At 39.6% G+C, this 26,006-nt stretch overlaps 1 protein-coding gene across 9 annotated transcripts in view; it reads right to left on the reverse strand.

Annotated features, from left to right (window-relative positions):
- The window catches only part of LOC115902774 (dystonin-like), a 289,291-nt gene that overhangs the window by 134,033 nt on the left and 129,252 nt on the right, over nucleotides 1–26,006 (reverse strand). For 4 of the 9 annotated variants that reach the window (XM_030946564.1, XM_030946561.1, XM_030946560.1 and 1 more), the window contains exons 10-26: nucleotides 12,435–12,547; nucleotides 12,198–12,328; nucleotides 11,553–11,672; nucleotides 11,128–11,223; nucleotides 10,922–11,049; nucleotides 7,952–8,045; nucleotides 7,496–7,650; nucleotides 6,210–6,657; nucleotides 5,999–6,127; nucleotides 5,718–5,795; nucleotides 5,443–5,604; nucleotides 5,249–5,353; nucleotides 3,068–3,163; nucleotides 1,661–1,786; nucleotides 1,149–1,301; nucleotides 741–895; nucleotides 383–509 (exon numbers count right to left, since the gene is read on the reverse strand). In XM_030946564.1, the coding sequence (XP_030802424.1) occupies nucleotides 383–509; nucleotides 741–895; nucleotides 1,149–1,301; nucleotides 1,661–1,786; nucleotides 3,068–3,163; nucleotides 5,249–5,353; nucleotides 5,443–5,604; nucleotides 5,718–5,795; nucleotides 5,999–6,127; nucleotides 6,210–6,657; nucleotides 7,496–7,650; nucleotides 7,952–8,045; nucleotides 10,922–11,049; nucleotides 11,128–11,223; nucleotides 11,553–11,672; nucleotides 12,198–12,328; nucleotides 12,435–12,547 (2,416 nt within the window). Of the gene's footprint in view, nucleotides 1–382; nucleotides 510–740; nucleotides 896–1,148; nucleotides 1,302–1,660; nucleotides 1,787–3,067; nucleotides 3,164–5,248; nucleotides 5,354–5,442; nucleotides 5,605–5,717; nucleotides 5,796–5,998; nucleotides 6,128–6,209; nucleotides 6,658–7,495; nucleotides 7,651–7,951; nucleotides 8,046–8,185; nucleotides 8,353–10,921; nucleotides 11,050–11,127; nucleotides 11,224–11,552; nucleotides 11,673–12,197; nucleotides 12,329–12,434; nucleotides 12,548–26,006 lie in introns of those variants that run through there. The other 5 variants (XM_030946562.1, XM_030946563.1, XM_030946568.1 and 2 more) reach the window with 2 other exon arrangements.

Here is a 26,006-nt window from a genome sequence, read left to right on the forward strand (position 1 = left end):
TGGTAAAGTCAAAGAATTGAGGTTCTGAAAGCTCTCTGTTCCTTAGCTGGAGTCCACTTGACAGCTGATAATTTACACTTAACATAAAATCCTTTTCAATCTTTCCCATCAGAAAAGGCCTCTGTTAAGCCAACCCTACATCAGACTTCATTTCTCCCATCTAACACCATGCAGCCACAAACAATAGCAAGGACAAGTAGGGACTTTGTCAAGAGCTATCTCAGTTTCCTCTTTCCAACAGTAATAGCGCTAAATTAGGTAGGAAAGTGTCATTTTCAGTATTGCAAATATTTCTTGCAACAGTTTGTGCTCTCACACAACTTTAGTCATCCTGTGACTTCCTAGTAAATGGTTGAGAGCCCTTCCTAGTCATAACACTTACTGAGGCAACATTGCCAGCTCGAACAACTTCAATTTCATTTGTCAGGTAATGCCAGGACACCACACTTTTCATGTTTACATGTGACTCATGCCAAAGGGCCAGAACATTCTGAAATTGCTGTTCAATCCTGAAACAAAAAAAATCCAACTTCAGATCAGGGTAACACATGAAAACAGGGGGAAAAAACAAAACAAAAAAACAAACAAACAAAAAAAAAACCAAACAAAAAAAACCAACAAAAAAAACCCCACAAAAACAACAAAAATAAACCCACCAAAAAACTGTGACATATTCTTTTAACCCAAGTTTCATGTAAGTAGATCTTAACAGAAAATAGGTAGCTTTACTTTGTCCCTACCTGTTGGCTGTATCTATTGCTTCTTTGTTTGGTGGAGGAACTGTAAAGCATACAGATGGAACCATGGCCTCATTACCACTGGGGCTAATGACTTTCCATTTAGCACGATGGGAGTTGTTTGCTAATACACACTCATCATCTTTGTAAATAGTTATCTAGTATTAACAGAAAAGCAGAATCATTTGATGAGCCAAGCATTACAAAATAACTGTACAAAGCGCTTCTGCAAATGCTGTCAACAAATAAGCAACAAAACAACAAAACCAATGTTCCAACCAAAGGATTTGCTCTTGTTTACTAGGGTGGAAGAAATTCACAGCCCAGCTTTCTCCAGGAACATGGTAATTAATGAAACTTTAGCTGAATTCTTACATCTGTAATTGGTTTGAGGAAATTTTAGTTTCTAACCTCAATTTGTCTGTAGTCACAGATGGCTTTAATTGGAATGGATGTTTTGAGTATACAGTCAGGGTTCCTTGGCTTCAGCTGAATTATTGCCTTTGCTCTTCCCACAAGGCCTGCTACTGTGCTCTTATACTGCAAGAGTTGTTCTTTTTCTTCCTAGAACAGTTAAGAAAAGAATACGTCATAAGAGAAGTCCAGAATACAGTACTGCTTCTTTGATCCTGTTATGCTTTTTTTTTCCCCGACTCCTTCTACAGTGTTTCTGAAAAGTAACACACTTTACAAAAACATTTTTCTGAAGCCGCTGTCTTCATTTATCTGATATTGTAAATACAAACAAATAAAACTGCATTTTAAAGTTATGAAAAATAGTAATTTATTTATAAATTCTGAAAAAATCAGCTTTTTTTTCTTTACTTTAAATGAATAGTCTTAAAATTTTATATCCCACCATAACAAACACATTTCTTGTTTCATTGTAGCTCCTGCTAATAGGCTTCTGCTAAAGATCTTACCATAGACTCCTGGACAAGGTCTTCCAGCCTATGAAGACTGCTTGATCTATCACAGCTGTATTTTCGGTATATGGTATCTTTTAAATTCTTCAAATATTCCATGGCTTCTTTGGCATCGCTGAAAAACTAGGATAAAATAATTATGTGCGTTATTTTTAAACAAACTAAAAAAATGCAGAATCAGCTACTGAAGTTTTCAAGTGCTGTCTTTTAAAACAACCTTTTCTCATCACTTGAAGTGACCACTGCACCACACTCAGCTACTCATGATCTCATGTCTAAATGTACTCTTCAAAAAGGCACACACTGTTAACACCAGTTATTTTTGGTACAAGCTACATGCAAAATTAATTCTGCAGTTATTGAACCTGCAGTTAATGGCCATTCCTACAATGAAAAAATTTTATTAGGCCAATCTTGCTTCCCTTGGAATTACAATTACTTTCATATGGAAAGCACAGACAAATCCTACAACTAGACAAACTAGCTGCAAAATCCAGGCAGCAGAGCTGGGGCAAACACTTTCTTCAGGAAGGGAAATGAGCTGCCACACTTGGCAGTTCTGCAAGGGTATGTGCACACCCAAACAAGGGTCCTGGTTAGGCACAACTGGGAAGCAAAATCCCATTCTCTCCCTTAAGCCCCATTTCTTAAATTCAGAATTCTAGTTTCTTCCCCGTCACAAAGAGCTCAAATTGCTTTTTCTTCTCCAGTGTCCTGTTCCTAACTTTGGGATCTCATCCTTCTCAGTCCAAAGGCATCTCACCTCTTCATCAGCTCCCCTTCTCCTCAACCACACAACCCAGAGGAAGCTAAGGATTCATCCTTATAATTTCAATGTTTTAAATTAGTAGATTTAAACACAAACAAAACTAACAAAAAAAACTCCTCTGTCTATCATACTCATGCAGGTAATTTCATCATTTGCTGAGTATGCGAACAGGTGACAATGAGATAGTCAGGTGTTTCATGGGATGTGTCTGCTGTCATGGTGTTCTCTGCTCTGTTCATTATTAATGCTGCACATTCAATTTTGCTTTGAATAGTCCTGGAATAACCATCTAGAATATGTTCTCCCATGGCCATCACTAACCACCCTCCATGCTACACCATCTGCACAAACTCCATTGACGGCAGTTGTGCACGACAGGGAGAGAACAAGGTTTCATTCTCAGAGTCTCTACTTGCAGCTGCAGCACTGAAAAAACTCAGGCAAACTGACATAACTGTAGTGAAGAAACTGAGTTGTGGCAACGCTGCGGGAGGATGGCTTATCATCTAGTGATAGTACAAGACAAGTGTCAATTCTACAGCTACTGTGAGAGAACAACTAGAGCTTTTGGTGGAACTTTTTGACTATGAAGAGAACTTATATTCTTTCATATTCTGTTTGATTTACTTTCTTACCTCAAAATATGCAGCATTTTCTCTCAAATGTTGTTCAACACAGTGGCAGAGCTGCAGAATCCAGCTCCATTGTGTCTGCATTGCAGCTCTATAGGCCTTTAAGGAGGAGAGATATATTTTACAAATGGAAATGAAAACTAAAACTTCCATACCTTTACAGACTTTAGGAAACACAAAAGTAATGCAACAAACACAAACAACTAAAACCTGACCACCTCACCCCGGAAAACTAAGCTGAAGCAAGGAAAATTCCAATTAGATGTGAGAAAGAAACCCTGTCACAGCATAGTCAAACACAACAAAACTTTCCCAGAGGGACTGTGAAATCATTACCCTGTGACCTGGTCCGAATTTGGCCAAACAAATCCCTGCTGGTACTCCAGCTCCTGCTGGGAGCTCAGCTCCTGAGAGATTCCTCCAGTCTAGGCTCATCTACAGTTCTGTGTGCCTATTTACTCAATCACAACATCTGGAGCCTTGTCTGGATGCAATTGGTAAATTGCAGGAGCACAGAACACCCAGCTGAGATCGGTAAAGTGCAGGAGCACAGAACACCCAGCTGAGATGGGTAAAGTGCAGGAGCACTGAACACCCAGCTGAGATGGGTAAATTGCAGGAGCACAGAACACCTAGCTGAGATGGGTAAATTGCAGGAGCACAGAACACCCATCTGAGATGGGCAAAGTGCAGGAGCACAGAACACCCAGCAGAGATGGGTAAATTGCAGGAGCACAGAACACCCAGCTGAGATGGGTAAATTGCAGGAGCACAGAACACCCAGCTGAGATGGGTAAATTGCAGGAGCACAGAACACCCAGCTGAGATGGGCAAAGTGCAGGAGCACAGAACACCCAGCTGAGATGGGTAAATTGCAGGAGCACAGAACACCCAGCTGAGATGGGCAAAGTGCAGGAGCACAGAACACCCAGCTGAGATCCCACGCCAGCCCCGGGCCGAGATCCCAGTTTGGGTCCCCCGAGGAGCCGCGCGCGGCTCGCCAGCAGGGGGCGCTCCTGCCCTTGGGAAATCCCCCCTGTCCCGGGGTCCGGACTCCTGTCACCACCCCCCGTCCGAAACAGCTTTTCCATTGTCTTCCAGGGATTCCAAACTGATGCATTAATGCATATATTGTTCTGCAGAAAAGGATAATTTTTTAAGGATATTTTTATAAATATCCCAATATAGCATCATTGGAGACAGCATAACCTGCACAGTCATGGTGACCGCAATGGCCTGATTTCGTAACAGGCGTCCCCAGAGTGTTTTTACACTACACCAGTAAGAGCCCATTAGAACAGCTTATACTTTTAAAGAAAAGATTTGCCCACATTACAAAGCAAGTCATTTATTATTTCAAGTAGACATCCTGAGAAGGAAGGAAAGGAGGGGTTTTCTTCATGTTTCCCATTTTTGCAACTGTAAACTAGCAGAGCTGAAGAACAATAAAAATACATTCCCTCTGACTTTTTTATTCTTGTATAATAAATCAGCTTTTTATTGTTTCAGTCTTTACCACTCACAGTCTGTATCTACTTTTTCCTTGAAAGTCTACAAGGAAAAGTGTTTTACATTCTCCTTTGAAAACCTGTTATGATCCTACAACAGCTACATTAAATTTTCCTGTAAATTGTTTACATATATAACATAGAACTAGATTCAAGCCTGAAGTAAATCATATCACCTGGTCAGATTTTTACCATCCAAACAAGTTTCATATTTCACTGACAAGTGAGTTATGAAACCAACCCCAAATCACATTAGGAACCTGCACATACAGTAAGTGGTAACAAAAGCTCTCATGAAATTTCTTTCAATCCAACAGGAAAGAAACCACATAAGGACTGTTCTGTGTCCTCAATCTATCAATGCAATTTGTATCAACAGCTCTACAAGTTGCATGACCAGAAACATCTCTACAGACCAATTAATTTTAGAATTTCAGGAGATTTCATCTAAGCAATCCAAGGTGTAACCATAACTTTAAAAAAGTGGTTTTACTTTTTGGAAACTGGAAGATAAATAGAATAGAGATGCTGAAGAGGAAAGTTTAGAAGGACCCTTTAATTTAGAGTCTTGTTTAATTTTCTCTATATTTGCCTTCTACACCCCCTTTTCCCCCAAAACTCAGCTCTCTTAAATCCCAAAACTTTTCCTGTTTTGGTGCTGGTTTTACTAACTTACCTCAATGGTTAGCCTGGCTGGGTGGTTTTCAAGAAGCAATTGCTCAGCTATTTCTTGTACTGATTTAATAACTTCTTCTTTTTCATCAAGTTCTCTCATTAATTCCTATTTCAGACAAAAAAAAGTTTTAAAACTCTATCTAATTAATAAAGATCATTTAATAATTCCCTCTGGATTATAGTAGCAATACATACTGCATGATATTCCTTTTTTCTTGTTATATTGGGGTTTCTTTCACTCCAGTCATATGCCACCTCCTCCTCTTCTTTTTCATTCAGCCATATCAACTCTCTAGTAGCACGAGACACAAAATTGTGAAGAGTATCTAGATGCCTTTCCTGATTTCTTGATGTGTTCTTTATTAAAAAGAAAAGAAAAATATTTAAAATAATCAGAATTTAAAGCTCATCACTTATCAGAAATTATGCCCACTGAAAAGCTGAACATGGAAAAGGTATGGTTAACTTACCAAGAGTTTTGAATACTGACTCTCCAGTTTGTGCAGTTTTTCTGCATAACTGAGTTTAAGAGGGGCTGTCATTTGGATCTGTATTTGGTATATGAGATCAAAAGACAATAAAAAGGTTAGATTTGTTAAACCATTAGATCTTCTGATTTCATCATAAGTCATGTAGAGATCAGAAATAAAGGTAAGACTGTGAAATCCAAACACAGTTCTAAAATTCAACACTACTTTATGGGTCACGCAGTAAGAAAGCAATCAAAGAAATAAAGAACATGGTGCAGTACCTCACTGATTTTAGCTTCTTTAAGGCTGGATTCAAATTCCTCAATAGCTTTGTGGACATTTTTGTGATTTTCTAAATGGCTTTCAACACTTGGCAAATCTGAACCCCATTCTGCTCGATCAAGTTGAACCTTACAAACAGGAAGAAAAGATTAGCCATGATCTATAAAAAGTAAATCATTAAAAGTGGACTGTTTCTGCAAGAATTGCTACCTGCATTTCTTCCACCCAGCTCAATAGGTCCTGGACAAACTTCATGTTCACCTCTTCTTCTGTCAAATTCTGATCCACGAAAGCTGATTTCATGAGAGGTTTTCTGATTTGCATCAGTTTGAGTGTTTGCAGAGTGCCACTGTCGACCCCTGTCACGTAGCTCTGAATTAACCGCGGCGGGATGCCTGACGGGTAGGCGGGAGTCACGGTCGGTGTCAGTCTGGAGCTCAGCCCTGATGAGAGGCCAGATGTCAAAGTAGGTGTTAAACCTTGTGTCATTGCAGCATTTAATTCAGGCGTTAGGTTTGCTGTAAATCCTGAGTTTAAGCTTTCTGTTATTCCTGATATCATCAGCTTTGTCTGCTCCGTGGTCAGCGCGTGCCCCTTGCTGTACACGGAAGAGCACTCGGTCCGCAGGGCCATCAGGTCATCACGAAGTTTTGCAACTCTATTAAAGCAGAATTAAAAAAAACCCCAGTGAATGCTTATGATTAAGGTTTATCATGATCAACTGAATAGTGATATGAGCTCACGTTACCTCTTACACGTTAGTTGCACTTAAATATTATAAGCAAATATTTTTATTATAAAGTACAGAGAATAGCAGCTTATAGTTCTATACAGATAATAAATGCAGAAATCAGGCAAAGTCTAAAAAAATGGTATAGGCACTAACATGCACCATACACAAATCCAGGGAACAATCAGCAAACCAGAAATCTTACAAGACACTACATGTTGGGGTAGATCAAACACCTCAGTTCACTGCCAAGGAGTTATGCACTTCATCTCAATCAGTCCAAGGATGAATCCCCAAAAAAACTTTGGAGCCACTTCTTCATAAAACATTTATGCAGTTTAAATGCTTCTTTCTGTCAGCACTGTACACAGTGCTACACATAACCTAATGTTACTCCACTTATTACCTGTTAATACACCTACAGCTGTCACCAGAATCTCATCTCCATTTAAAAAATCAAATTTAGTAAATTCTAAATGTGTTTTGCATGCAATCAAACAAGCTAACCTCTTTACACACAGATATCTAGTAAACATTAAACATTAAAACATGTCCAGGGATTGACTTCATTTTCATAAATAAGTACAAATAGCTCCTGTTGTCTTCAACATTTGTGGGCAATGCACCCACCAGAATATGCGATATTTAGGTGCCCAGTGACAGGCCATGAAGTTTAAGCATAGTTATAAACAACTGAATTTTTTTTCCATAATGGGAATCCATATTTGGGACATTTATTTATTCACATTAACATACTGCAAAGTACCTTTGAACAAGCTGGTCTGCCTGATAGTATTTTCCATCAATAAGAATTTGGGCATCAATCACTTGCTGGCGGAGAAGATTCTCAGATTCAAGAAGATACCCAGCTATCTCTGCCTCATGCTGGAACTGGAGCCCTGACTCCAATCTCTTGGTGTCCTTAACAAAGAAGAGAGAGTCAAGCCTTGCAGCTAAAACCAAAGAGATATCAGCTCTGAGAATTATATTAAAAAAAAAAGAAACTTATTCTTATCTTGAGACAATTGTGAAGCATTTAATTAACTACAGAACACACCCTAGGCAACTTGTGGTATTTTCTTGAAGAAATGCTACCTTAACAGTACAATGAAAATAAAAGTAGCAGCTATTAAGGTTGCCTTCACAAACCCTTAAGAAATTTTTGCCATTCAACTTCTATAAATCTATGACTACAGACAAGTAAAATCCCTGACTGACTTACAGACTGCAGAGCATTCCGGGCAAGTATCAGTTTGTCCTCACAGCTCCGGCTGTCCCGCTGAATTCTGTTCGCAATTTGCTGCAGCATCTCCAACCTAGAAGACACCAAAGCATTTCAGGAAAATAAAAAAGTACTATGTTATTTTTATATTTACAATCATGCTGCATGACTTTAAAAACAAACAAATGAATCAACAGCATCTACCACAAAGCACAAAGGCATATGTCAAGTTACCTGTTCCCTTCTAAGGTTCCATTACCAAAGCTTATACAAGATTTAATCAGCGTAGGACCACAATTAACAGAAAGGAAATTCTCATTAGAGTCGACGCTGGTCCGAGTACTCGTACTGTTGCTAAACAGCGAATCACTGCTATGATAGCTGTAACTACTGCTATTCATCTTTACATCCAGAGCACAGATCTTCTGGCTGTTTGCATTTGCTGAAAAATGAAGATAAAAGCCCTGCAAAATGTACAGCTTCTAGGGATGAAATTCCACTACTGGCTCTTGAAACACCTAGACTCCTCCTTTATATAGACTTCTGTATGCACACTGAAAACCCAGCAATTAATATTCTGCCAGCTCTTCAAAGGATTTTACCTGGGGCTATGTACGCTACCTTGCTTTTGGCTTCCCTACCTTGCATTAAAGCTTTGCAAGTACAGACTAGGCAGCAACAATGGGGCGTCTCTAGGAAACAGACACACCAAATATTTTATTGAAGTGTCACTAAATAACTATAAACCAAGTAAGAACTAAAAGAACTCTTTGTGGTGTCCCTCAGACTCTTCAATGGAAAGTTTCAAACAGGAGTGAAGGGAGAAATCCACACTCAACAGTGCAGTACAAATAACCTCCAGGCTGGGCTGACTCCTTTTCCTTCAAATAAACTGCACAATAAAACTGGGGAAGTAATCAGGGTTAATCAGCTCATTACAATATAATCTGAAACACCTATACACCATCCAACCTCGTGTCAATCCCGCACTGTCCAAGCAGGCATCTTCACTAACTGCCCTGTCCCACTACACTGTCCTCCTGAAAATTTCCCTATATCTTCTTCCACATGCACAGCCAATAGCTTCCAGCTGTTTTGACCAGAAAATAAGTAAGAAAAATCTGATCACTGCTTTCAAGTTTACTTTTTAACTCAGATTTTGGGCTGGGGTGATTTTTTTCAGTATTTCAGTGCCTGCTTTTAGGATTCCTGAACAACCACACCCATCCCATAAGGTGACTGTTTACGCAGCAGAGCTCTGCAAAGGCACAGACACACCCCTGTAGCAATGCCAATCTCTTTGCTAGTTTTGCAAACCACAGCTCAGTCTGGCACTCTCCTCATCGGCACCGTATTAATTTTGATCCCATATACCAATCTGGCCACACATTGTCTGTGCGTTTGTGTTGATACTTTGAGATGTATTCAACAGACTTTCAAGTACAGTTTTATTATTCACCAGGTTTCAGTATTGGCTGAAGTCACATTTTTGCCACAATCAAATTTCACCCCAGCAGCTGTATCAGCACCTCATAATGATGAGATGCACTGGTAACCAGTGCAACAAACACAAATTACATTCTTGTGTCCACATCAATCAATACTTTCAACTTGACGACTAAGCCAGAAGCACTTAATGACATTTTCTCTCTCATTTTACAGTGAACATCACCTGTAGTGACTACTACCATATGATCTGTCACTAAGTGTGTTTACCCTTCCTGAAATATGGGAAGGAAGTTAGGTTCATGTTTGTTTATCTGTGCTCAGACCATTTAAAAAATAGAAATAAACTAATGTCATTTACACACATTCTCAACAAAAATAATCCCGCTTTCTGCAAGTATGAACAGATTTTCTATTGGTGAAGCCAGACACTTTGCTTTCAGCAGGTTGGGACAGATTAACCTACAAGACCTAGCAGGCTGTATTTCTGCTGCTGCTTTCCAGTGTTCTGCTCTGCATAAGAGGGAAAGCTCAGTGCGGACAACTTCATGGTCCTCTGTAGGAACTTGTTCCACAGTTGGGTGCTGTGAATCAACACCTCCTACTGCCATTTCAGTCACGCTCTTGCTCTTGTAAGCATGACACATGTTTAATCAGTTCTGACTGTCTTTGACTGAAATCTCTCTTGCTAAGGGCTTCCTATACAATGGTCTGGATTCCTAACACCTAATTTCAGGTACCTAAACCAGAGAGATAGGTCACCCTGTCTTCACCAGAAAGTCAGCAACAAGATTCTCTAGGATGTGATTCAGATCTTAGATGTCTCCTTTGGATGCATAAACTCAAGCAGAATGAATCCAGATCCAGGTATTTATATCTACCTACAGGTAGAAGCCTCAAAAATCATTTAAGAGGGTTTTTAAATTAATGAATGGATAGCACCTGTGTCTCCCACAGAAATTAAAAAGACATACCATTAAAAATGCTCTCAGACTGCATCAAGACTTTAATCATGCTTAATATGTCATCAGTGATGTAAAACGTGTCCCACAGCCTACTGTCATGAAAGGCTACTGTGCCTTTCCACATCTAAACACTTGGCACGCTCTCAAGTACCACCAACTTTTTCAACCTCTACAATGCTGTGCACCAAGAAAAACACACATTTCATGTAAAGGATGAGGATGGTCCTTATATGGAATCAAGATGGAAGGAGATAGTGAAGTGGTACAAACCCAGCTTTGACTAAGTGCACAAAGAAAGTGGTTATATATGTGCCTAAGTGCTTTGATGATCTGAGGCACAGATGCTGTTCATCACAACCTTCTGAGCCCACCAAAGTTGTTTATGTCTGGACCTGCCTCTAGGCAGGTAGAGACTTTCAGACCTTGAACAAAGACAGAAATGCTTGATCTAAAAAAACAATATGGACATTATCATAGAAGAAGATATTTACAAATTTCAATATGGGTTAAAACAACAGAAAATATATTAACAAAGCGTGTCAAATATTCACTAGCATACCTCTCCACTTCAGGCCTAAGGGTCTTCTCTCTTTCCAGCATGGCAATGATCAGCTTTCCCCATTCCTTTTCTATATCATTTGGATGGTAGCCTTGAGAAAGTTTGATGCGTCCAAATTCTATCCAGACCTTAAAAATTCATACGTACTTGTTATTTTATGCCACAGAAAAGAAACTTCTATACATTTCAATGATGTTAAAACTTACCTCTAGCAGTTTATATAGATGCTTGATTTTTGATTTATCTGTCTCCTTCGGTGGAATTTCTGTTTCTTTAAACTGTAAATATTGATTATAAAGTGCCTACAGAAACATGAAAAATAACATCAAGTTTTATTTACAGTGAATATAACCTTAGTCTCCAAACGCTTTTCTAATATTCTTCACAAGCTTACCTTTATACTGTTCAACTAGATTTCTACAAAAAACAATCAGTGACAAAGTAAAGATTTCCTTTTTATTGTTCATATGCTAGCAACATATTGATTATACTTTGAAAAGGTTAAGGAGCAGTACTGTTCTGCAGTTGACTTGATTGTATAAATCAACAAGCACGTCATTTGTTCAAGTATGCTTTGAGTCAGTAAGATAAAGTGTAATTCCAGCAAGCAGTCCAAGCCACCACACCTCACCTTCAGTTCCACAGGATTATTGGGAAATGTTCTGTCAGACATTATCGTGACATGGTGTCTGATCCACTGCATGAGGTAGTTCACCATATTCTGATATTCAACCCATTTGACTTCAACATCCTGCCAAAGCAAAACCCAGATTACAGAAGAAAATCATCAAGAAATCATTTCTGCTTCAGCTTTGAATACTTCACGTATATAGAAAATAGATTTTCAAATCCTGCAATTCTGAGACAATATTTATTTGCTCTTTAAAGATCAGTTAAAGTTTTCAAATATATGATTTTGGTCTTTAGTTTTGATCCCAAATAATTCTACTGAAAACAAAATATTTTCTAGATTAATAAATTTCAAGGTGGTAAGAATCAGAAAGGCATAATTTATACATTCACAACTGAAAAGTAAGAACTTTGACTCAATCTTTCTCCAAATCAGACACATTGTTTTCAGTTAAGCTCTTTGCACAAATATTTTCATGTCCATGACATGAAATAGCTAAGACTCTAAAATCTCAGCCTAAATAAACTATGTCAAAGAAAAGTGTGACAGCGGTCCTGTGGAAGATCTAGCTAACATTCTGGATCTGAAATTCAGAATTTTATTAATGTAGCTCACACAATACACAAGTGTTGTTTTCCTACTTACATTTGCACTGATGCCTTCACCACCTTCTGGTACTTTGGGAAATGCATCATAAAGTGATGACACATAAGTTATTACTGACTTCTCATCAGGTGAGGAAACATCGACATCTAAAAGAGCAAGACAGAACAGTGCTTTATCACATAGTTGTAACAATGCCCACAGCTACAACCTGCAGGCAGACTGGATTTTATTTTAGTGTTGGGGGTTTTGCAACAAAGCCATCTGTAGATCTCTTACCTTCAGGATCCAGAAGTCTGGCAACACCAAGTTTTTCTGCTACAAAAAAAGCATGTTCTAAATTTGCGAGGTTGCTTTGAACAGCAACGGTATTCATGTCTATCAGGTCCGGCCTGTCAAATAAAAACAGCAACACTTGATTACAACTCTTTACCAGATTTAAATTACTGCTGTACTGGTAAATCAAACCACGAGCATGGACTAACACAGCAACAGAGTTTTCATTATAAAAGGATTTCACTAAAATCAGGTGAACAAGCTGAGACCGCTCCTAACTGAGAAACACAAGCAGCAGAAAACTACAACATTCTGCTCTTCATGTACAAGCTGGTTTCCAGCCATCCCTTGTATACACCTCTATTTTCTTATGCATATTTATGCATGTTCATTGACATTGTATTTCAACATCTTGTCCTTTCCACTGCCTTTGAGATTAAATTCACTTTTCTCTTTTACAGGAGGGAGTTACTTTCTCCTGCTTTCACAAGTTTTCAGTCATTCTGCATCAAATTCTTCAGCATATGTCAGAAGCCGCACAGTAACAAAGCTTAGTCACAAAAACATCATGTCAATATTTTCTGATGAACTTTAAAGAGGTCTTCTTCAAATGCATTTAAGCCCTGCTTTCAGATATGCATTGGTGCCAGTTCTAAGTAACTCTCAGCCCCATGCACTCCACACCTTCATCCTGCTAAACTCCATTTCCAGCCGCAATATGCTTGCTTTAATGGAATAATTGCCTTAAGCCAATTTTGCCTATAAATATTTTCAAGGCCCATAATTATTATCCTGTATCAATCCTGTACCAGCATCACTACTTTAATGTTTAAATTAATGTAAAACTTCAAAACTAATATTGTCCTTGATGTTTACTGTGTAGGAGGTGAGTTTTAGATTTTGTGATTCTCAGTGTGCTGCTCCTTGTCTCTTTCAGCACTTGGAATTCTCACAGCTGTCCACCAAAAGGAAATATGGAATTTTCAAACATGCTGAGCAAAGCTCAGCAGAAAAAAAAAGCAAAAGCTCATCTTACTGAAGTCAACTACAGCCACAAGGGTCTGAAACCTTTGCTTCTGAAATCCTACATTACTGAAAACCAGACTCACCATGAAAAAAATACCTAAAACAAAAAACACCAAACAAAAAAAAAAAAAAGGCATACAACTTTCAGCAAAAGATTCAGTTCTTAAATTTTCTCATTTTTGCTTCTAGAGAAACTATTTTCTTAGTTTTACCACGTAGAAGTTTTAAATAATTGCAAGAGATAGAAATAAAACTGTTAAATACAATTGTTCAAAATTAATGCTAACATTTCATTTGGCAGCACTCTAAATTCCCTCGACAACAAAATGGTATTAACTCTGGGAAATTCAGTACAATCCTGTCTTTGAACTGACTACAATGGCACTGTAAAGAAAAATCTATTTCTTTTCAGCCATTTAGAATCACTGTGTTCCTTGTGCTCTTTTGAAGACAAGTCTACAAGACAGATAATAACACTGCACCCATTATGCCTTGAAAGAACATTTAATAATAACAAAATGTAAGCAGTGCAATATAATCCTCCTGAGGCAGCGGGGTTTTCCACTTCCAATATGCTCAGTGGGAGCATGATCAAGCTCACACTGCTCTTCTCTGAATTTCAGTGCAACGAAAACAATGCAATGAAACCAGTATCAGCTGTTGCTCTCAGCAGCACAGAAAATCCATGAAAAATGAAAGACAATACTAGAAAAGAAAACTGAGCACCACTATCTCCTGTTTCAGCCACAATAATAGAGATGGTATGAGTAATAAAGATTGCTTTAACAGCAGTTCTGACAAGAGAATCGGGTTTTTGAAAGCGTAACACTGTTGCTTAGGTTATTTTTTTCCTCCTGCCTCCTTTACATTTGTTTCACATTTGATAAAAATGTCCCAGGAATAATCACTTGCACTGCCTGATTGCCAACTCTCAGAACATGAAAGAACATGTTGTTAAAGCCTTGACTATTCCCAGAAAACGAGCTGCAAGCTGCAGAGACACTAACACAATCATCTCCTTAGAATAAAGCTTTCATTCAGTTGAAGAAGTAACATGGTTCTCACTGAGACACAGGTAATGAAATCAATAAAAACAACTGCTCTTCCATAACAAATCATTTTACATCGGTGCTGCAACTTCACCACCCAGCTAAAGAAGAGCCTACTCTGTGAGATGCCTCCCCATCTTTTAAACACAATATCCCATCCCTGCAATTCCTACCAGCATTGGATTATTATATAGTTCCCTTTAAGAACAAGGGAAAAATGCAATGAATACTGCCATTTCCAGTTAATTATACATTTAGCACACAGTATACTGAACTAGATTAACTGGTCTATATTTATCTAAAGTCTTGGTCTATGAGAAAATACTACAGAAGGTGGCATTCATGCCTGTCTTGGTAGTGCATGTCTTTGGTTCTTTAAAGCAGAGAGAAGGCTCCACAGCTGACAGAGAGCAAGTCCACTGATGGCTTATGAAAGGGAAAAGACAAGCATTACCACCCGAATGCAAAAGCACCTGGCAGGAGGCACAGCGAGATCACGCTGCCTAGGGCTGGGGGCCGCCCCCTCAGCAGATCACCCTCTCCTCTTCACAAGTTATAGAGGGATGTATTGCAAAGCCACAGGGAAAGGAGTTTGCCTCACAGAGCTCAGTAAAGGACTTTTTTAGCCTGAGAAAAGTGCATCCAAAAAACACGGCTCATCATCCAAAAATCACTGATTGCCATATTGCTCCTTTTGTTTAATAGTGGGGATTTTTGCAATTTTAAATATAAATAAATGTCATTTTTACTTGCTGTAAGCTTGCAGAGATACCTGTCCACTGACTCAAAATAACTGTTGAAATTGCAGTTGTGATGAGTATCCTCTAATACATTAATTGTCATGGTTGAAGCAAACATTTTAATTTAAAAGCATTGTCCATCATGGCAAACATTTCCATTTTTTAAGGCTATAAAGCAAATATATGAGTTTTGTAGAAGTTATTTGTAATGTACTATAAATCTATTTTACAGCAATTTGAATAGCATTGTTAAGTAGTTTTATGCATAATCAAGACCAAATTAAACTAAATGGCCTTTAAGTAACATACAATGACTCTACCTTCTGTCATAATATTGTGAGTCATCTTATGGCAGATTTTTCAGCAGGCTGGGGCCTTGCCACGAAAACACACATAAACATCCCAAACACCAGTCAAGTTGGAACATTCCATGCAAAGAAGATGCTTCTGCTGCAGCCACACCTAAGTCAAAGGGTTTGGCTTCCACATTAAGAGCCATTAATCATTTAATTTATTAAAAGTCTGCTGTTGCCATTTGAGATCTTAGTGTAGGTGTTAGAAATTAGACACAATTTGTATCAGAAATGATGGGGGGGAAAGTGTAAATAATACACCATGAATTAGGAAGCTAACAAAATTATGATAAGTTCAAAAAAACAATACCTAGTACCACAAAGAGAGGGAGGAGAGCAACATCTGAATAACAGCAGATACTTCTGCTCTGCAAAGAATCCTTGAAATCAGAGTTGTGCATTATAAATAACATTAGGCACATGTAGATTTTCCTATTGCCAGAACTTAATACCTAGCAAAACAGTTTAAGATCCAAACTAGCAGCTATAATATTTGCCCATTAAAATAAAATGTCATATTTGAAGGGGATTTGATATCTCAAAACAGAAAAAGATGTTTAACTGAACTTTATTTTCCCAGTCGATGAAGAAGTCACATCCTTCTCCTCACTTCTTCTGGGATGACACTTGCTCAAGTTACAACAATGTTAATCTTTACTAAAACATATATATCAGAGTAATATTCCACATGAAAATTCTGTTAATGCATTCAGAAGGCTGAGAAGCCTGAAGTTATTTACATGAACCATCTAAACTGTTTAACCTCCACAATTCTTTCTCAGTCAAAACTCTGCATGCTGCCTGAGTAATAACCTGGTATTAAAGGATATTTCATTCTTGGCTTATATTTAGTTGAAACACTAACTCAGAGACTTGCAAGCAGAACTCTCAAAAAAACATGACTGAAGATGCAGAGTGAAGTGTACCATGTCACTACAGCCCAATTAGCTTTTCCACTGCTGTAATTGGAAAATGCTTAGAGAAGTTAAACTTATTTTTTTTCATTGTTCACTGAAAAATGAAAAGGATGGGTGCCAGAAAGACTCATGCCTTTATTAGGGATGGAAGGATTACTAGAACAAATGAAAGACCATGCCAGAATACACAGTCATAGACAAAAATTTTACAAACAAACAAAAAATCATCAGTTCTAGAGATTTTAGTCAATAACAGAAACATTGCAAAGAAAGGAATAAAAAAAATCATGCAAAACTGAAATTTTAGCTCTATCTTTTCAAATATTTATCCCCTGTTACTTTCCCAGGAACTCTACAAATGAGATGATGAAGCAAAATATATTATTTAACCTATACAATTAGGCCTACCATTTGCCTATCACTTAACACAGTTATAAAAATACCAACGTGTTTACAGCAGTTTATGTGTAGAGTCACTGTTTTAGAACTTACTAAACAAGTTGTCCCCACTCAGGTACAAATCTAAGCCCTGTTCAGAACAGCTTGTCAAAGAACCTGCCTCAGAAAGACTGAGGCAATAACACAGTTGGAATGATGGCTGGACTTCAACTACCCCATACCATTCTTTGTGCCCCACACACTTTTCTTGATTCCCCACGTTTGCAGTGCTCACACACTGTGGTGACCAGGAGACCTAACCCCAGTGTCAGAGGTACCCTTTGCTAGTACATATGCCTACCACATTTTCCTGGGGTTTTTTTCAGGGATAGTCTGATTACTTAGAGAAGAGGAAGAGGAGAGTTTCTGCTCAAGAATGTCAAGGAGGTTTGACTTTGTGGCATTAGGGAGGTACAGGTCTCCCATCATCACAATCAAGGACCACCATGTGGACATACAGTACAAGGTTCTGTAGCAGGTTCCTTGGTGTCAAAAACCCCATGCCAAGGAAAGGACATAAAATGTCAACTCTGAATCAAAACTGTCTTCCATTACACCTCAGACTTCCCCCTCATTCAGAAGCTCTAGATTCACATATGATATGGTGATAAAAAAAATCACCCCAATGCATCAAACCACTGGGTGAAGCTGAGCTGTGATGTCACTGAAGTTAGGCAACAGTCCAGAATTCAGAGAAAATCAAAGATTTCAATTAGAAAACAGTCACTATAGGAAAGCTTTATCCTTACAACTGTGATAAACAAAAAAGTATGCTGCTGCATGCAGTTCTGCACGTTGTTTGTTCACGTATGTGGCAAAATCTTTTCTAAATCTCCACAGGTCCCCAGCCTCAATTACATACTCTGTTAATATGATCATTGTGCCTTTTATCCTTTTTGGTTTGTCCTCTTCTGTTGGTATGACAGGAATGCCTGCACTACATGATTTTATGTATCTCTATAGATTTCACTCAATGCCTCTATAAAGATGAACAAAAACGCCTTTTTATTTCCTTGAGAGCTGAAAATTTCTCATGTGATCTGAACTCTTCAGCTCTACTTTGCTTATTTCTTAATAGTTTTTCATCTAAATTTTCAGATATGATGAATAAAACTGAAAAAAACTAATTGCAATGGATAGTATAACAAGGGCACACTATTTACAAATGCATGTCTGTTCTTCAGACATCCCAACATATTATATCAAAACTTCCCACAGAAAAAGAATTAATATTTTAACTGCACTTAAAATAAGGAGAGCAAAAGTTGTCAGGTGCCCTAACATTAATTAATCTCCTAACAACATACAGAGCTAACTAAGGTAATTCCTTCTATTGTGCATGCCCTTGAATTGACAAGCACTGAATTTAACAAACCTAATGAAGCTGCCTGTCCTACCTTTGTTAGCACTGCAAAACTTTACCTGAAACTTGCCATACCAATTAATTTAGGTAAATACACAATTGTGGCACTGCAATATCAAAGATCTTTTAGTTAAATGTGGAGTTCATCTTTAGCCATGCAAAACAAACCCTAATCACAACTTGGCAGTAAGTTTGCAATGCGGGTTTCAAACCCAGTACAAACATGAATGAAACTAGAAAGGATCTGTTAGTCCTTCCACTAGATTTAAAATCAGTTTTTACACTCTCTTAGTACTAAGAGCTTTTTCCATCATTATAAAACCAGTAATGGTACAGCAGCTTCAGCAATTTTTGGCTATGATAAAATTTAAATGGAAATGAGGGTTGTAGCTCATAACCTCAACCCACACCATGCAATCCACAAAAATAATCCTAAATAATGTACTTTTCCTTGAACTGTGAATACCAAAAAGACAATGAAGAAACCCAACTAAAATGTTTTTCTGTTCTGCATCCTGAGAATACGCCCTCCAGACCACAGTAGTGGGTGCTTGACAGAATGGCTTCCCAGTGGGATTAGTATAGTTACCAATGAGGAAGAATGGTGAGGTACTGTAAAGAGTTCAAATAATTTCCCAAAAGCTCCTTGTCCTGTCTTGGAGGCAACCATTTCTCCATGTGCCACAAATTTGCCAAAGGCATTCCCTGAAGACCAAGACATTTCCCTATGTGATTTATCACTGGCACATATGGCCCCACTGCTCAGACACCACATCCTTTTGGATTAAGACTTCTGACACCATTAGGCGTCCTGGTCTTTGCTGTTCCAAGAGTACAAAACACGTGAACCCCCAATTAAAAAAGCCTGGCCTTTCAACGCAAAGTGTTACTTTATGTTTTCTTCCCATTAAAATGGCCAGAGAAAAGCTTTGATTTCATTCCAGATTGGGGTTTTTTTCTGAGTTACAGCAAAAAGAAAACTGTTATTCAGCTGCTACTTAGCAGTAGGATTCAGCACAATATACACAGAGATCATTTCAAGTCCAGGTCTGAAATTAATCAACCCAACTGACTGGAAGTCACCCATCTAATACCCACTAAGGCTAACCACCACCACCACAACACAAGATACTAAAATTGCAGGCATGCTTCTGGTACTATTTTAATACAGCCTTTACCAAGAGCCATCACAGAATTCTTCTGCGTACATCCAATTAAGCTCCAGGTTAGGTAACTTGCTATTTGTAAATCCATTAGAAATATACTCAGGCAAGTAATATTAAAAGCATGTCAATATTTTTAAGCACCCTAAATGCAGTTTATGTTTTCCCAAATTGCCAATTCTCAACACCAAGTTCATTTATTCTACACAACAAAATCTGTTGAAAATAGTAGGAGCCACACCATGAGGTGCATGGAAAGAGGGGTACAAGACATCAAAGTCACATTTTCTTTCTGTTAAAGCTGGGTTACAAAAAAGTACAAGTCACAAAACAGCAAGCAAAAACCAGCAGACCCAACTAATCTCTTTATTTAAAACTTATCCCCTAGCATTTTAAGGCTTGACACTGTGTAATATTTAGTTTCTTTCTCATTCATTCCCCAAGGGTGCTCAACATGTTCCTGCAAATTGAGGCATTATTATCCCTCCCCTTAAGGAATGTATTCAAGTCAGTATGTGAGCAGTTGCAACATGTTTTAACATCAGAGGGATGCCACATGCACTGCTGGCCAGGAGCTTAGTTCAACCAACTATATATACACAGCAAATCATCCTGGGTAAGGTTGAAACATCTTGTTCCAAACCAGAGCAGTCATTTAGCAGGCATCAATCTAGCTTGCTCCATGCTATACCACACTCAGAAAACATCCACTGTGTAATTCTGAAAGCATACTGAGCTATGACAGCAACATTTCAAAAGCAAAGCACTGTGACCCTGGAAAATTTGTCTCACTTTATCTAGCATTTATGGACCTGTTACATTGCTGCTTCCTCTGGGAACACACTGCAGCTTCTATTCCTCTTCCTCCCACAGGAAGCACTCTGTGTACCTACACTTCTTGCATGCTGGATTCACTGTTAGCCTCTGTCCCTCTTTTGTCTGGGAATAGTAGCCATCTCCTCACTCACTCTCTACACTGAATGCAGCATAAAACCACAGGCTTTGTAGTTTTAAGGTCTCATTAAGGTCTTGCACAAAGCAGTAACAAAGGCTCCTCTGTATCAGATCCCTGCATTTCTTTAACAGAAATTCTTTAATACAGTAAAAACATTTTTATTGTGCTCAAAATATACCCCTTTTAACTCTATCACCACCTTCCCTGTTTCTAGCATTTCTAATCCTTGCTAGGTGGTGCCAAAGTTTATAGAAACTGTCTGCATGTGGCCTTGGCAAGGGCTGGAACAGCATTACGTGAAATAACCTCACTTGTTTTCTTGTCTTAAACCTTTCACATGTACACTACAGTCCTGCTTGCTTGTCACACTGCTGCCTGACCTGAGCACATTTTATCCCTTGTCTCTCCTAACCAGCCTTTCACATTTTCTGTGGTTGCTGACATTCACCTGGAGGTCCAGACGCAGCTGGACGTGTCTGAGTGTACAAAGGCAGACCAAGGGCCCATGGCCTTTAGTTCCTAGTCCTTCCCATAGCGTGGCTGTGGCCCATTGTGAGTGTTGGCACACTCTGCCAGGCAACACACGAGCCCAGTTCCAGGGCAGCACTGACCCAAGAGAGCTCCAAAGGAGTTGCACCCTGTCTGGGGGCAGAGGGACAGCTCAGCCAAGCAGACCAAGCCCTGCTGTACCACTTATCCTCAGGGCTGGAAAGCAGGAGCACTTCATTTACTAGAACAGACCTAACACCTGAGACTAGAACTTAAAAAATGTGTCTTTATCTGGGAACTGAGCTTGCAGGTCTTCCTGAACAGATGCTATTTTTCACCATACAGGCACCACTGAAGCTACTCATTAAATGCTACTATCTCGTTACAGAAGAACATAATGCTTTTGCTGAAATTCCTTTTGTAAATGCTAAAATCAAAATTAACTCTCTACTGTAAAAGCTGTGAGAATACAAAAAGAAACTGTATAAAGGAGGGCACACATTTTTACAAAAAACATTCATGTGTGATATTAATCTGATCCTATCCTCTATACTTCATCTTTTTTCCTCTAGAAAATAAGATTAGTTAGTCTGTGACCATGTCTGTTTTCTGAATATCAACAGTCATTATCCTTAATGGAGCACCTACAGGTACCAGCTAACTGTAAATGTTACAGCTATTATTTTTACTATTTCTTAAATTCCATTTTAGACACTTTTTAACTGAAAATTCCTGTAGTTCTTATGTAGTAAAGGTCCAGGGCAGTCTGAGATCAAAACAATAGGTTTGTTACTTTGGTATAACCTTTTATCTGAATTTGCTGTAAAATAAATGTATGTGCCAAGTGCAACGCAGATCTACAATACAGATTACTAGCTCCCCGTCTGGCATATGACTCCTACTGAAATAAGAGCAGCTTTCACTCTCTATAGAAAAAAAACCTGTTTCTATATATAGGGGATATAACTGGGATACACTTCTAAAAAATTAGTATTTCTTATTTCTGGTCAAAAGGCATGTACAGAAAAAAAAAGAAAAAAAAAAAGAAAAAACCCCAACAGCCCAGCAATAAACAAAAAAAAAAAAAATTGAGAAATTGAGCATTTACCCAAAACCTAGACTAGTGACTAGAAATACTTAAGGGGATAATGATGCAGAATGAAGATTCCAGGGTGTAGGTGGTAGTATCTCCAGAAAAATCTGGGCATTACACTCTGATTAAAGTCTGCCTCCAACTTCAAAGTCTGGCTTCCAGGTTTTTGCTACATACTATATAATGGCACAGAAGAAACATCACGTAATTTTGAAACTGCCTGAAGTTAGATTTCTTCCAACAGAACATATTGAATAAAATAACATACATCTTCAATGAATAATTAAGCTATAAAAGGCAAATGATATAACAGATGAGACATAAAGCATATTCTTAAATCTCCTGGGCGTATCTGTAGCTTTCTCTAAAGGCCTGACCACATATCTGAAGAAAAATGTGGAGGTTAAAAAACAGTCTGATAGCTTATATATTTAAATACAAATACAAATCTGCTAATGTCCACTATTAAAACACGCTTTTTAATGTTATAATTTGATTTGGTCTGTGTAAGGACAAGTATTCCCACAGAACAGAGCAGGTTTAGATTTGATATTAGGAAGAAATTCCTTTCTGTGAGGGTGATGAGGCACTGGAACACGTGGCCCAGAGCTGTGGATGCCCCATCCCTGGCAGTGTTCAAGGCCAGGCTGGATGGGGCTCTGAGCAGCCTGGTCTAATGAGAGGTGTCCCTGTCTATGGCAGGGAGGTGGGAACTCGTGATCTTTAAGGTCCCTTCCAACCCAAACCTTTCTATGATTCTGTGATTAAACCAAACTCCAGGGCCTGCAATGGAGCCCCCTCCAAGGCAGTTCTTGAGGTCAGTGTGAAGCCCTTTTCCCAGGGTTTTAACCATGTACAGGATGGAAATGGAAACTTTATATACTCTTCAAAATTTCAGCCAAGTAATCTCCGATCTTTCCCCGTAAACATGGACCACTGCAAACTGCTGAAAATATAAGGAAGTTTCTCACATAGAAAAAAATTACTTTTTTCTAAATGTGGTGTTGGGAAAAAAATCAAGTGGTATACGTATCCAAGCACCTCAAATAAAGAAATTTTTCCCTCTCGTTTCCATTATTCATAAAATTACTTTCCTTGATTTAAAGAGCACTACAAAATTACTGGCAAGTCATTCATACTCCTAATAGAAGTGAGGGAGAAAGTAACTGAAGGCCTTTATGAGAAGCTCTGACAACCTAACCCTCATTGCTCAAGGGAACAGAAAATAAATATCCTGCATTTGCTCAGGAGAGAGGGTGAATGACTCCAGTGTATGAGCTCCAGCACCTTACACCGCCCACATCCCTGCCTGACACTGCAAGTGGAGCCCTGCCAGCACAGCTGTGGGTGCAGGGGGACAGGGACTGGGTCACCCACTGGGCCACCAACGTGCACCAAGATGCTGCAGTGGGTATGACAGTGATGACAGGGAAATCCCGGCCTTATGGAGTATCTCCCATGCTTCCTGGGGGAGTAGGGAGACATGGCATATCCATGCACTATTCCTGCAGTCCTGCACCACAAATCTCAGCTTGCTTGCACGAAAAGGTGCTAAGATCCTCTGTCAAGAGAGAAAAACAAAAGAAACCTTTCTAACCTGCCATTAAGAGAGGGCAGGCTGCCAGTTCTGCTGAAGGGAGAGGCTCCCTGCCTGCTGGCAGCTGAGTCACAGCCCAGCTCCTCACCCAGCCCTTCACAGCTTCAGCAATCTCCTGAAGTCTAGAAGCTGGTATGTACTTGCAATTAAAAAAAAATTCATGTATGCCTGGAGAGGAGGTAATTATGACCTGCCACTCCTATCCTGTCACCTGGAACTGGACAGTGACATCTCCCTGTCTCATGGGCCACTGACTGTAGGGATCGTGTTGGACTCATATGGCTTGTGCTCTCGCTGGTGCATCCAGAGAAGGTCTCTCAGCCTTGGTGCCAGGGCTGTGGGCCAGGGCTGTCCTCTGGGAGCTGCTGGTGCCCTGGCCTCTGGCCCACAGCTGAGCTATGGCACAGCAGTGGTGCAGCCACCCTGCAGGCAACACACACATGGCAGGTCCAGCCCCAGCACAGCCCCAGGGAGGTCCCAGTGCGAGGGCTGGGGCTGCCCTGGTGCCCCCCTGGCTGCCCTGCTCCTGACTGGGGCAGTGGAATGGCCAACGTGCCAGGCCCTGCCCTGATGGACCTCTTGAGGGAGTTCCTGCTGCTGTGCCCTGGCATGGCATGTGCCCTCCATCCAACACACAGCTTACTGTGGCTCAGCACACCGCAGTTCTAGTTACTAACCGGGGTATTTGAGCCTTCTGGGTTTTACTGTCATAGCACTAAATGTCAGGCCCTTAAAATAAGGTCTGAGCCCAATTAAAGCCCTTCCAGGACTCAAAGTCATGTCCCACCTGAAGAGCCCTGTCCCCCATTTGCAGAGTTGATTCTCCTCCCAGCCCAGATGCCCCTGTACAGAGAAGTATCTCCAGCGGGCACAGCACACCTGGTGCAGGGGGCTGCCATGCTGCAACACAACTGACAGCTGTGCCCCCACGGGGATGCTCCACAGTGGCAGCACCATGGTCCCACCCCACCATCCAAGCAGGCACATCTGGTCATCCACCCTGGTGGAGCACACCAGCTGGCAGCACCCACAGGATGCTCAAACCAGCTCCTGACACCACCTGTGATCCACAAACTGGGAGCTACTAAAACAGACAAACAGAGCAAATGGAGAATCACTGCCAGAACTGAGCAGATCTTTTAGTGTTTAAAAGACCTACTTACTGCTCAGAAGACAAATGAAGCATTAAAAGAGGTCTCTGGAGTAAAACAATATAGTTAAAAATAACAGATGACTGTTTGGGAAGATCATTCCTCTCTTGTGAGCAATAGCTGGAAATTATTCTCTCTGTTTTAATGGTACAAAACAAAAAAGTAAAGAAACATAGAAACTCATTGAAATCAGCAGAAGAATCTCACTCTCATTCCATTTGAAACAGAATCCAACAACCTGTAACTTCTCACAGCAAAAACACATTAGATAAGGTTGGTAAACATTCCTGGGAAGGACAAAATCCTTAGGTGAAGTTATGTTTACAGACGGAAGTTAAGCTCAAAGGAAACTGGCACAGAAGCACATAAATGGGGACTCTGCTCCCCAGTCACTGAATCACTTGCTTTGTGCAACACACTGCAGTCAAAGGTGCCGGTTCTTCCCTGCTGAAACACTGTGAATGAAACTCACAGGGTAATGCCAGAAACACTGATCCAAAAAAGCAATTCAGTCATATCCCAAGGTATTAACATTTGCACAGCTGGAGGACAGGATTCAAGTTTTTCATTATTTATTAACTGGTCTGTACCAGTTAAGGCTACACTGCTCTATGCAAGAGCTACAAGGTTCTGAAGAAGCTCTGGGAAATATTTTCCATTACTCCATCTCATTAAGTTCCTTCCTTTTTTTTCTCTGTCCAATCCCTCTGTATCTTTCATATTGTTTATTTTTTCAAATACTTGCCTGTGCTATGTTCATTCCTTTGGTTGTTCTGTCCCAAGCAAAACAGCCTTGTCTTCTGCCAGCTATTTCCTTTTGTCTTGCCAATGTTACTAAAAGAGACTTTCTTGCTGGCATGCACCTCCTCCCTGACCAGCTACCCAGAACAGAAGCATGTCAGAAAACAACCTCATTGACTGAGATGCAGCTTTGTTTTACCACGAAATTATGCAGTGCCACAGCCAGCTTCTCAGGCACTTTGAGCACGGTGCATGATGCTTGCAGCCTTTATACACAGCCTGTGAGGAAAAGGCTGCAGCTATCTCCCATTTTACTTTAGTGTCCTAATCCCCATAAGGATCACATGTATGTTGTGTCTACCTAGACCTCCTTCTGTGGTGGGCCAAGTGGTCCCACAAGAGGAAATCCAAAACCAAACCAAAATAATCTACTCCAGGTTCTGTTCACTGGATGTGCAAAAAAAATACAAACAAACAAATTTGCCTTTACTGGGGACACT

This window comes from Camarhynchus parvulus, chromosome 3, assembly GCF_901933205.1.
Source record: "Camarhynchus parvulus chromosome 3, STF_HiC, whole genome shotgun sequence".
In the NCBI taxonomy this organism is placed as follows: Eukaryota; Metazoa; Chordata; class Aves; order Passeriformes; family Thraupidae; genus Camarhynchus; species Camarhynchus parvulus.